Below are 14030 nucleotides of genomic sequence, written 5' to 3' on the forward strand. Positions count from 1 at the left end.
CTCAACATTGATGATTTACACAATGTACACTATTCAAAACTTCACAAATGTGTATCATACAAGACTTGAAAATACACAAATAGGCTGATGTTAAGCTGTGCTAAACATTGAAAGTGAAACTCAAATAAAAGCAAAACTGAGAACTTATTTACAACATGAAATCAGTGATTTCTGACAAACATTTATAAGATGTATCCCTCAAATGCAAGCTTGTTATTTAACATAGCACATCAAAATAAAATGTGTGGCCACCATTGTTAACTTATTGGTAACATATGATAATATGTATTATATGAACTGCTAAAACTGTTGTGCAAAACATTATTATTTCAGGGCTAACAATAGCAAGCAAAATACGGAAACTTTCAAAACTAAATGAAAACTGGATTACAATTTCATGAAACCATAGGTATATTTCTAAAATTGTATCAATTTAAAGAGCATTTAAAACATCAGTTGGGAACATTTGACTTGAAATAGTGAGCATAATAAGAATACATAGTAACATATCAAAACATGCAAGTAGTGGAAACATAATTACAAAACACTGTATTATGTGAATTGGGAATAAGACATCAATTTGGGAATAAATTGTGTTTTATCAAAAGTGCATAATATGCAGTTTTACATGTTGTATTTATCTACTTTGACAATTTATAATTAAAACAGATACTTGCATATATAATAGTATCATTTAAATTGATTTTACTTCAAAACTGGATTTTTCATTAATTTAACAAAAAATCCTCATGAAAACTGTGTCCATGCCGTGCATGGACACGGTTTAAAAATACACTTTAAATGATAAAAATACAACCACTGTTAATAAAAAAGGCATGAAAAATTGCTTATTAAGCTTAAATTATAGATAATATATTACAAAAATAAATGTAGATCATGAAATGAATAGTTTTGTTAGAGAAAATCACCAAAATGATGTCCATTCCCAGTTTGATGTCTTATTCCCAATTCACATAATACAGTGTTACAAGATGACCAAGATGGCCTTTAAGCACTCACCTTAAGGGTTCACAGAATCAATTGTTGAAGGCATGACATGGTGATTTAGATTTTGACCTCACTTGACCCAAATTCAAACTTTGCCTTCATATGAAAAGTTCTGACAAGATATAAACAGTCTGACCAAATGTCATCAATATTGAATCATAAATGCGGCTTCACGAGTTGTAAGTTTTTTCTTAGATTTTACCTGGTGACATAGTTTCTAAACACACAAGATCGATATGTGAAACTCATTCGTTATATTGTTAAGATAAACATTCCGATAAAGTTTCAAGATTAAGTCATAAATTTGGCCTCTAAAGTGGTAACCAGCTTTTTCTACATGTCTATGTGGTTACTTAGTTTTTGATACACCTGACCCATATTTGAATTCAGCCTTGTCATTGTCTATGCAAACAGTCTGACCAAGGTATTAAGATTGAGTCATAAAAGTGGCCTTTGGAGCACTAACAAGGGTTTTCTAAGGTTTGACCTAGCGGCCTAGTTTTTGGATGAACATGGCATCAATTGGTACTAGTCAATACTTAGTCTAGATAATGTTGAAATAAGCAGTGTGCACATTTCATCCAGAGTATTTGTCTAAACTTTGACCTGGTGACCTATTTTTGGACAAACATAATGCAGATTCAAAGAGGCTGAATATTGTCCAGAAAAACATTCTGACCAAGTTTCAAAACATTTAGTCATCAATGTGGCTTCTTTAGTGGGTAAATAGCTAAGAGTCAACAACTACAGTCATAGGGTAATAACAATAGCTCACCTTGAGCACTTTGTGCTAAGGTAAGCTAAAAGCTAACAAGAGGGCCAGCAAAGCCCAAAGTCGCTCACCTGAGATACAAAGGCTGCAGCCCCAAGATATCATTAGAACAAATGTTCTTACCAAGTTTTATGAAGAGTGAACTATAAATGTAACTTTCAGAGTGCTAACAAGGTTTTACTATAGCCATATCAGGATAAATTCCCTGACCCCTGGAGGACATGTTTTCAACAGACTGGAATTCTTTTTGAACTGATCCAAGAAATCATTATAACAAATATTCTGACCAAGTGTTAAGAAGGTTGACAATAAATGTGACAAATAGATTGTTAACAAGTTTTTACTATAGCCATATAAGGAAAAATGCCCTGCCCAACAACGGCCATGTTTTCCAACCAACCAGAACCATTTTCGAACTCATCAAAGATATCATGAAGACAAACCTTCTGACCAAGTTTCATTAAGATAAGACAACAAATGTGGCCTTTAAAGTGTTAACAAGGTTTTACAATAGTAATTATCTGCCATATAAGGAAAAATGCCCTGCCCCATTGTGGCCATGTTTTTCAATCAACTGGAACCATTTTCAAACTTGTTCAACATATTAGAACAAATGATCTGACCAAGTTTCAATAAGATTGGCCAATAATCATGCCAATCAGTCGATTCGTTGACGAGTTATTGATCAAAAGATTTTTCTCACTTATTGTGAAAGTGACCATGACCTTTGACCTAGTGAACCCAATTTCAATAGGGATCATCTGTCCAAGACCAATGAACATGGAAAGTATCAAGCCAATCGGTCAATTTGTTGACGAGTAATTGATCAGAAATGATTTTCACACTTATTGTGAGTGACCTTGACCTTTGACCTTGTGACCCCAATATAAATAGGGGTCATCTACTGTCCAAGGCCAATGCACATGTGAAGTATTAAGCCAATCAATCAATTCATTGACGAGTTATTGATCGGAAACGATTTTCACACTTATTGTGAGTGACCTTGACCTTTGACCCAGTGACCCCAATGTCAACAAAGGTTATCTACTGTTCAAGGCTAATGCACATGTGAAGTATCAGGCCAATCGGACAATTCATTGACGAGTTATTGATCGGAAACAAACTGGTTTACCAATAGACCGATATCCAGCAAAACAATAAACTCCCTTTCTTCAAAGGGGGGCATAAAGATGGCGCCGAAAATGTCAAAAGTATGCCAAAAATGATGTTTTGTCCAATTGTGTGCCAAACTTATACACGAAATCAAGTGATATTTTACAATAAAACATAATGTATTATTAGTGTTTACCTTCAGTGGTTTTCATTAATAAAATAAAACAAGAGCACCTCATAGAGGGTGCCAACGCTCGGCTGTGAGTGCAGTTTTGAATAAATGAAAGCTTGTCAGATTTTTTTTAAATTAGAGGTCAGAGACCTTGACCTTTGACCTAGTGACCCAAAAATGGGTGTGGCGTGTAGACTTCATCAAGGTACAGCTACATATGAAGTTTCAAAGTTCAAGATGGAAGCACTTTGATTTTAGAGCCAATGTTAAGGTTTTAGCACAACACGGACGAGCTGGCTATGACAATGCCTCGGGTTTTCTCCGAAAACAGCCGAGCTAATAAACAAATTAAATTATATGAACCTATATCTACATAAAATATTATAAGTAATTAATAATGCATACTTAATATTCAATGTACCCTGTAAATGTTATAGAACAGATAAATTACAGATAGTATTGTCACTTTTCTATTTATTTATGCTAATGATATTTTTGTTTTCACACAAAATTTGAGACCATCAGATACAATGATGGAAATGATACAAATTGTATTGGACAATAATGTGATTGGATTGTTTGGGCAAGAAAACAGACAAAAAGAAGGTTTATTCAAAGCTATAGGATAAAAATGCCTGTTGTTACATGAGAAAATACGATGAATTATCTGAATAGGAAAAACAAACAATATTATATAAGTTTTATATTTAATGATTTTCGACTAAGGACACTATTTTTTTTAAAACTTTTACAGGGTTTTGAATATGCATAAAAAAATAATAAAAATATCCAAGTAGAACTAAGATAGCATACATCAAAGACAGACTTCTAAGACACAAACTTTCAACTGGAAGCTAGTAAATAGAATCTGATGTATCCTTAAAATCAGCTGATAGGCATCGATCTGTTCCATATGTCAGACTAAGACTATCCAGCCAATGTCAGTGACCGCACACCATTACTCCAAATAAATTGTAGATTTAAGTAATGGGCCTTGGTCAATTTTATTTCATTATCTGTAGAAAATACAGACATGGATTTTTTTTTAATTATTGTTTATGTAGAATTTTTTAAGTAACAAATGGTCCTGCTAAATTGCAGGTCAGAGTCATGGACTTGAGTCAGTGACTTCACACAATGACTCAGAACAATTGAATGTTTTTTTTAATATATGTAAAAGAAACAGGGATATGGGGATGTTGAATGTTTCTTTCACAAAGTTCCACAAAAAAGAACAACAAGGGACAACATTGTCACAAAACCAGGTTTTCAATTTGAAAAAAAGTCTGATAAAGTGAGACAATTTAAAATGTGCATTGTTACCGCTTTGTGTCATAGTCAATCTATTATTACTCGTGGTGACCTTGTTTTCAATTTGACAAAAAAAGTCTGATAGAGAGAGGCAACTCAAAATGTGCATTGTTACAGATTGTTCATAGTTACCCCTTGTTTCAAATTCGATCTATTTTTAGTCGTGCTGACCTTGACCTTGGAGATATTGACGTTATTCTTTTCGCACGACACACCGTTCAATGATGGTAAACAAATGTGCCAAATGATTTTAAAATCTCACAATGAATGACATAGTTATGGCCCGGACAAGCTCATTTATGGCCATTTTTTACCTCAAAGTGTGACCTTGACCTTGGAGATGTTGACGAAATTCTTTCGCCAAATGTGCCAAATGATTTTTAAATCTCACAATGAACGATAAAGTTATGGCCCAGTCAAGCTTGTTCCGCCCGCCGACATTCGCCAATCTAATAACCAGTTTTTTCCTTCAGAAAACCTGGTTAAAAAGCGGCATAATTCAGATTCACAGAACTTGGTCAGTGACATCACCCGATGACCATGAACACATTTGCAGTCTTACTTGAATACCTGTAGAATGTATGGAGATTTTGCATGTTCAACCCCCTTACCTTGACCTTCAACCCGGTGACCTGAAAATCACTAGGCATCTTCCTCATAAACCAGTGGATCAATTGAAATTATCATAGGTTGAAGTGTTCTCTAGATATCTTTGGGAAACAAATTTCATGTAAGATCCTTTAACCTCAAAAGCAATAGGAAGCACCATCATATCCTTTGGAAAAAAAACAGAAAACCAATTTGTGTAATCAAAGTTCAAGGAACCCTCTCAATACTGAGCAAAAATGAAATACTCTTGGGCTAACCATCTTACGGACAGATGCAAAGCAATATACCTCCACTCCTTTGAAGAGGTAGTTACATATAAAGTCTTAATAAATGCTTTCATATTTACTTAATTGGCCAAACCATTGCCAAACTTATCCAAGATATCTATAATTATGTATGCATTTGAAGGAGTGGTCAAGTGGTGTTTTTTTACCATTGAGAATCTGTAAAATTAGTAAACTAGCATACAAAACATGTTTAGCTAAGATTAGCTAGAAAAAGAGCCAATATGAGTGTAAGTTTAATACACTTGTCATCTTTAAATTTAAGTATTTAATGACTAAGAAGCTTTTTTTCCAATAAGGTGCTGATACCTAGATCCAATCTTCCAATTTGAGACAATGACATAAACATTCATCAAAAACGTCCGGAATATTGGGACAAAATTGCTACTTCAAGAATGTTAACAGTTTTTCTACAAAAGACCACTGTGACCTTGTGTTTAACCCTTAAACATCAGCCTGTTTCAAACTCTCATCAAGTTTTACTTTTAGAAAAAACAAATATTAAACAAGAGCACCGCCTTGCGGGTGCAGACCACTCATCTATTTTTCTTTTCAAGGTGAAGGGACCTATCTCAATACTTCAATCACAAAGGAGGGAGGGGTGGAGAGGGGTGTATAGTGTGGGTATGTGGTCATATATTACATTACATTCCAAAAATAAGAAAACAAATGCAAAAAAAAAATATAAAAAAATATGGGGGGGGGGGGTATTCTTGGGTGGGATGGTTGAATGGTATTTCAAACATAAAATAATATAAAAAAAACTATTTTTGTTTTTTAACCATGTTTCAACAAAAATGGGGGGGGGGCTGTGGGGTGGGGGGTATAGTGTGAGGGTGAAGTCATTAGATGATCTTTAAAAAAATTGAAAAAAAAAATGGAGGGGGATTCTGGGGTGGGGGGGCGTGGGGAGTGGTTTGGGTGGAGTCTATTGTGGTATGTCAGGTAAGAGTTGTTATGTCAAAGTATCAATCAAATCTAATCATAAATAAAGAAGTTATAGCAATTTTAGTAAAATTTAACAATTTGACCTTGATAGTCAAGGTCATTCAAAGGTCAAGGTAAAAATCAACTTGCCAGGTACAGTACCCTCATGATAGCATGAAAGTATTTGAAGTTTGAAAGCAATAGCCTTGATACTTTAGAAGTTAAGTGGATCAAAACACAAAATTTAACCATATATTCAAAGTTACTTAGTCAAAAAAGGGCCATAATTCTGTCAAAATGACAACCAGAGTTATGCAACTTGTCCTGTACTGTCCCCTTATGATAGTTTTCGAGTGTTCCAAGTATGAAAGCAATATCTATGATACTTTAGGAGTAAAGTGGACCAAAACACAAAACTTAAATCAAATTTTCAATTTCTAAATATAAAGGGCCCATAATTCTGTCAAAATGCTAGTCAGAGTTACATAACTTTGCCTGCACAGTCCCCTTACGATAGTAAGTGTTGCAAGTATGAAAGCAATAGCTTTGATCCTTTAGGAATAAAGTGGACCTAAACACAAAACTTAACCAAATTTTCAATTTACTAAGTATAAAAAGGGCACATAATTCTGTCAAAATGCCAGTCAGAGTTACATAACTTTGCCTGGACAGTCCCCTTATGATAGTTAGTAAGTGTTGCAAGTATGAAAGCAATAGCTTTGATACTTAAGGAATAAAATGGACCTAAACACAAAACTTAACCAAAATTTTCAATTTTCTAAGTATAAAAAGGGCAAATAATTCTGTCAAAATGCATGCCAGAGTTATCTAACTTAACCTGCCCAGTCCCCTCATATAGTAAGTAAGTGTACCAAGTTTGAATGCAATAGCATTGATACTTTCTGAGAAAAGTGGACCTAAACATAAAACTTAACCCAACGCCGACGTGATGACAATAGCTCATTTTTTTTCTCCAAAAAATAGATGAGCTAAAATGTTTTAAATGTTTTGTTGAGAAACAAAAAAACAAAAGGCATTTGTTGAAAAACAAAAAAACAAAAGGCAATGACAAAAGCGTATCATGAGCGACTTGTGCTCAGGTCAGCTTAAAGATGACAAAAAACATCTTGTTTTTACAAGAAAAGATTATTAAACATTTCAATTATAACTAGAATGACTTAACAACAATAATTGTATAATAATTGATCCATAATGCACCATTTATGAACTAAATAAAGGCACTATCATTCACTATCTTCACATTCTGCCTTCTTCAAATGTGTGCAGTGGTTCCGATCCTGCTTGCCTACGATTCAATGCCTGCTGAAGCAAGCTGTACTCTTTGGAGATGCCAACAGGCTTCCTTGGGTTATATCCATAGATGTTATGCCCTTGCTGTATGGAGGATACAGTGTTGACACCAGGCTGCCTTTGACCTTGCTGCATTGAAGACACTGTATCAATGCCAGACTGCCTTTGCGCTTGCTGTATAGAAGAAACAGTGCTGACACCAGGTTGCATTTGCCCTTGCTGTATTGAAGACACTGTGTCAATGCCAGGCTGCCTTTGCCCTTGCTGTATTGAAGATACCATATTGACACCAGGCTGCCTTTGCCCTTGCTGTATTGAAGACAACGTGCCAATGCCAGGCTGCCTTTGCCCTTGCTGTATTGAAGATACCATGTTAATTCCAGGTTGCCTTTGACCTTGCTGCATGAATTTCATGTTAATATCAGGCTGGCTTTGCTGCTGAAGACTCATTCCGAGCACTGATGGTCTAAGAATGTTGGGACTGCTTGGTGACATAAAAGGCCCTCTCTGAAGGGATAGATGTTGCATGGGGACACTGACAAAAGATGGTCTAACAAACATAGGATTTATTGGAGGCCTTGGTGGGAGATATGGGCCAAGAACTGTTGGTGGTGGCGCCACAGATATATGTTCCAAGGGAGCAGTTTGTTCTTTAGAGTAATTGGCTGAATATGGCCTAGAAGCTGTCACACTGTTTTGCTCTGAAACAGTATTTGGCTGCACGCTTGGAACCTGAGACAGACTGCTGCTAATATTGCCCAATGTAGTTAACATCCTCAACTTCTTGGGTTGTGACAATGGTGGCTGATACTGGGGCTCTTGATTTACCTGAACATTGAACTCGGTTTGCACTCCACTGTCCACAAGAACTGGCCTGGATGCAGAGATCTGACCTTGCTTGTTTTGCTGATCTATAGTTTGGGACTGTGAATTAGTATTGGAACTTGAAGGTACTGTGATTTTGAGATCACCCATAAAAGGTTTGGAATCACATGATGTTCCTTTGCTGTTATACTGCACCATTCTTGATACAGCAGTATCACCTTGCATATTTGAGGCAGCTGGGGTGATATGGCAAGGGGTTCCAAATGCATTTGCACTGTTATTAATCTGTGACCTATTAAACTGGTTTATCATGTGACTAAGATTTTTCTCATCGCCAAAATTTGTTGTTGGCGGTTTACTAGTTGCTTCATATTCAGCTTTGAAATTAATTGAATCAGACCAATCTTCTTCAGGTGTTGGTCTCATTCTAGATCCAGTACTTGCTCTTCTGGTGGCATTGACAGACACAGGATTTTTTAAAAGGTGGGCATCACTCTTATGACGTTGCCTTGTTGGATCAACAACATCATGAAGTTGTTTATCGGAGGTCTTTATCTCCAGAAGGTATGTGGATTTGCACTGGGGACAGAACTGCGTGTCCATCAGGTAGAACAAGTTATTCCTGTGCTCTGGGCAGGGTTTGCGTACATGCCCAACAAAAATGAAGCCACATGCCTGACAAAGAATGTCCTGAACTGGCCGGTTACAAATACACACTGACACAGGTGTTGTGTCAGTCTTGCCAATCTGCAAAGTAAATGAAAGAACATGCTAACATACAATAAATTCTTTTTCATTAAAATGTAACAAGAAAACCGGTTGTATTATGTATATTAATATTGATCAATACTTTATCACTCAGAAGCAAAGTGAAAATGGCTATGCGCAAACAGCATAAAACCAGAATAGCCTGTGAGTAACTCGCAGTCTTTTCAGGTTTTATGCAGTTTGCTGCTCATCAGTATCTAAGCGTTGGAACTAAAACCTTTAAAACTTGGATCTTGTAAGAAAGGCGTTCAATTACATTGAACTTTCTGAGGAACTACAAATGCATTTAAATACGTAAGTGGGAAAGAGAAAATGACAATAAATTGAAGCATTTCTTTACTTCAGAGTTAAGAAGAAAGATGTATATTTAAACAATCAATCAATTTATTTATTTTAATTCTTTTTCAGGAACAATAGTTGAACAGTCAGATCTAAAGGCTTCAGGAAGCACAGGACTTGTAGGTGAACATTTTTTTCCAAACTGTAAGTGCCCGTTTTGTTCAAATTAGAGCTTACATGCACATAACATACACATGGTGAGCTTTTTGTTAGCTCTGCAGAGATTTAAACTTGATCCATTGGTCCAAAACAAGATTTCTAGGTCAAATTAAATTAAAAGCTTGTGAGAGCTTAAGAGTCCTTATTGATTGCCCAATCTTTACAAAGTTATTTTTCACCATTTTGGGAATGAGACCAGGTCCCTATGGATTGGGAAAAAGTGTGGAGATATGACTAAAATTGGGAAATTAATGTTTTAGTTATTTCCCTTACAAATGCTTCAAAATTGAGAATAAGAGTGCTTTCCCCCTCTAAGGGCACTGGCCCCAATCCCCCAAAGTGTAACAAGGGCCCTGAGGTCAAATTAAAGAAAAAGTGTATGAACAGTTTAGTCTGTGCCAACTTTCTCTGAACATTTGTTCTAATGATTTTTTCAATAAATGAGATTGTCAATGATAGCAGTTTGTTCAAAAACATGGCTGTCCGGTGTTGGGGCAGTTTTCCTTACAAGCATCGAGAAACCTTGTGATCACATCCTGCTCAGATCAGTTTGGCCATCTTTTTAATTTTAGGGATACACAAGTTGTTTGCACAAACCAGTTCAGCTTAATAAGTGTTTTTTGGTAATTTATTAATTTATCTATTTTTTCCAACATCATACAGAAAAAGGCCAACATAAAGAAAAGGCCAACAAGGCATACTGAAAAAAACAACAACGAAAAAATCTGTTATAATTTATCAAAATTACGCTCGATTGGTCATTGTCGGCTCGGGTACTACTCACATGTACCCCGGGTACACTTAAGTATACTTACATGTACCCCGGGTACGGTAAATACACTTTAACGTACCCAGGAATTTTAACGCTAAATAAGTTGTTGTCGGCTTAAAAAAATTATGTTTATATTTATGTCAATTTTCTATTTAATGGCCTCTTTATGATCGAAACTCGTATTCAAACAGCATGTTGATGAAGGTTTTTTTTTAATAGAAGTTTGTTTCGTAATGACAATAATCGGTAGCGCGTTTTACGACATTGGATTTTTGGCAGGAATTAAACTCAGGTACAGTCTCATATAGGCCGGATACGTTAAAGTATATTTACCGTTCCCGGGGTACGTGTAAGTATACTTACATGTACCCGGGGTACATGTAAGTATACTTACATGTACCCGGGGTACATGTAAGTAGTACCCGAGTGGACAACGACCAATCGAGCCAAAATTACCCACTTTCCCACTACCTTGAAATGGGTAACGCTTAGAGAGAAAATCGTTAAAGCTTACCTACAATTTTTGGGCACATAACTAATATAAGTAAAAAACACGTGACGTGTGGCCCAATTTATTCTTTTTTTTTCAATTTGCTTAATATTTAGATGTACAAGGTGCTGAATTATACACATTATTTTTGCAAACACAAACACGAGAATACATTTGAGATTGCTAGAAATAACTTGACCAAGTCATGCAAGACAGCAAGTGTTCAAATTCATTCAAGTTATTTTTTTCGAAAATTTTACACGTTATCGTCTCAACAAACTACTAGTCCAAATGCTGTGTTTCCTTGTTCAGCTATAATTTTGATTGACATAATAATTACCGAGTTTGAGTCCTGTTTAGCAAGGCTATGTACTTGGTTTTTAAGTGCAGCAATAATCGCTGCTGACATTTTCCAAACGCAGACGAATTTCGGATATGTTTACTTCTTGCAGGATGTCTATCCTCGAATTCTAAGACTTCCGGTCAATTTGGCGGGAAATTATATGCCACTCATAACCAAGTACCGAGTCGTAATGAAAGACGGTCAATAGTGTGAGGAACTTAAAGGGATAAACAAACCATTACGGTTTATTAAAATATTTTTTTGTACTTCACATTATCTGTTTACACAATATTCAAATGAAATACAATCTAAAAAATAAAATAGTTATTATTTTCGCTGTTTTTAGACATTCCGGCATCGTTTCATGACCCGGTTCCATGATTTTAGTAAGGAGCTGATGGATCTGGACCTTTGATCTTGCAGAAATAACACCTTAGTCAACTTCAGCTTGACGAAGTAGACGAACAATTCACACATTAAATTTTATGCACTCATAAAAGGTTTTATAAATCGAACTTGGTTCTGTGTTATGTAATAACGCGGGGTGGAAATGAATTGTGCCAATTGATTAACTTATTTTACGTAACGGGTCAGCCAATCGGGCGCGCGATCTGAGTCATGTGAAGGATTACGTCAACCACACATGGCGTCCTTTTGCAGACAAAGGAAAGCGCCATTCTCGCAGACTAACAGAACGCCGTTAGCAGATAGTTGCTTGAAAAAAATACTACCTCAATTCCGCCATATAATTTTGTAATGTCACCTTCTATGTGTGCTTTTAACATATGCCTTTAACATTGTCATGCAGATTGCTGCTGTTATACTTATCACTTAGCCTATCATGTTTTCTTACCCTTCTAATGTAAGATTTGTATGTATGCCTTTTATTATGTACCTTCATGTATTTGTTTATCGTTTACATGCATATTTTTCTGTTATAAGGCGGTTTTCTTGCTTGCCCAGCAGCATACCCGTTTCCAGGAACCTATTGAGTCTTCGTATTTAAGCGTTAAAATAATGTTGTATTCAATATGCCACCGACAGGTCACCATATAATAAATTTCTCGATTAAGTCATTTCCAAGATAGAGCGTGATTTTTATTTACAAGTTTTAACCGTAGAATTGTTGATATCAACAGAGGTTGTGTCAGCAAAATTTGAGAAGATCTAAGAAGCCGGTCCCCGCAAAATGGAATTGGAATCTTTGTTACAAATAGATATTTGTTTTCTGTATAATGCTAAATTATTAACCTGGCACTCTAATCCGTATAAAATCGATACTTAATTATAGATATTTGATACTAAGCGATTGTTTTGTAACCTGTGTCATCGTTATTAATGTCTATAACTCTAATAGATATCATAACAAAATGTTGAAGCCTACTTATTGTGGGTTGAAATGCCAGTCCAATAACCTTTTTCAACAATTATCTAAATGGCTGGAAAAAAACAATTGTATTAACTTGAATAAATAAATAATCTTAATTCTTATAAAAAAGAAAATATGTTTTAGATGATAATTAACGGAATGTTATCTCAGCTTCCGAAAATGACTGATATCAAAGGGCATCCTTCGACTATTGCCGAAGACTAATGGGTCACTGGTTAATAAGTTTGCATTATACCACGATTTATAACAAGAACCCCTTTTTACACAGCATTTTCGACAGACTTAGTTATATCCCCTTACAACCATTTTCGGATCCCCTCAAGGGTATTCCAGCAAAAAATATCAGCTGTGCTCAAGTCATGATTTTTAATTATGTCCAACTTGACACTAAGAATGTCCTATTCTTAAACAGTTGTTATAATGAATTTAAAACGTTATAACATATGATCAGATGGACGTTAACGTTTAATTTTCATCAACTGTGACGGATCTTGAGCATATAATGGGCAAATTAGTACTTTTTTTTCTTCAACGTCATGGTATACATTGTTAAGGACTTTGAGACCATATGGACAGTAGTTTGTGGTTATAGGGTCTAAATGAAGCCTAAAGTGTTATTTATTTCTAAAATTCGTTTAGAAAAAGATACTAATTTGTTAAAAACAGTTTTAAAAAATAACCAGTTATACCATTTTGATTTCTTTTTAGTATTGATACACATTAGAGAAGACCCAGTTTTGTTAAAGCGAGATTATACGATTTTTTCAAATATTTATGAATTTATATAAAATGTGTAAAAAACTTATTATTTATATATATATATATATATATATATATATATATATATATATATATATATATATATATATATATATATATGTCAATATAAATTAAAATAAAAGATAAGAAGAACATGCGTCGAAAAATGCGAAATAAGCCAGATATTTGATTCTGAAATTGAAAACGGCTGTACAGCCGAATTCGCCAGCATGTATGCCATACATGTACGATGTGAATTCCGATCCTAATAAAAAGACGAATGCTTCGGTTATTGTAGGAAAACATGTACGTCACAATCGGCTAGGGGCGCTAATATGTCTTTGCTGCATTTTATGAAATTCGGCTTAAATGTATAATTTTTCATTGCCTATTTTGTGTTATTGTAACATATTTTATCAATATATTACAATTAAACACATACAAAAAATCGTATAATCTCGCTTTAATCAGTGTGTGTTGTACGATACACTATTAGCACGTTTAGAGCAATGCTATGCCTCTGTTACTATCCATATTAGCAGACAAACAATTGTTTTGAAAAAAAGTCAAATATTTCCATGTCATTTGCTGGATTTATGAATGGTAGAATGTTGACATGGTAAAACACACCAATTTTATCAAGATTCCAAGATTCCAATAAATAATGATAGTTTATAC

The 14030-nt window shown here is 35.0% G+C and overlaps 1 protein-coding gene and 1 long non-coding RNA gene across 2 annotated transcripts; one reads left to right on the plus strand and one right to left on the minus strand.

The window, feature by feature from the left end:
* Window positions 1-6172: 6172 nt before the first annotated feature.
* On the minus strand, window positions 6173-11337 carry LOC127877566 (mediator of RNA polymerase II transcription subunit 12-like). Its single transcript, XM_052423541.1, has 2 exons — window positions 11201-11337; window positions 6173-9079 (listed from the first exon to the last, which is right to left on the minus strand). The coding sequence occupies exons 1-2, from the start codon at window positions 11267-11269 to the stop codon at window positions 7454-7456; spliced, it is 1695 nt and encodes a 564-aa protein (XP_052279501.1). The 5' UTR covers window positions 11270-11337; the 3' UTR covers window positions 6173-7453.
* On the plus strand, window positions 9506-11718 carry LOC127877567 (uncharacterized). Its single transcript, XR_008048484.1, has 2 exons — window positions 9506-9583; window positions 11550-11718. It is a non-coding gene; the product is annotated as an uncharacterized LOC127877567 (long non-coding RNA).
* The last annotated feature ends 2312 nt before the right edge of the window (window positions 11719-14030 follow it).

This window comes from Dreissena polymorpha, chromosome 4, assembly GCF_020536995.1.
Source record: "Dreissena polymorpha isolate Duluth1 chromosome 4, UMN_Dpol_1.0, whole genome shotgun sequence".
Taxonomy (NCBI): Eukaryota; Metazoa; Mollusca; class Bivalvia; order Myida; family Dreissenidae; genus Dreissena; species Dreissena polymorpha.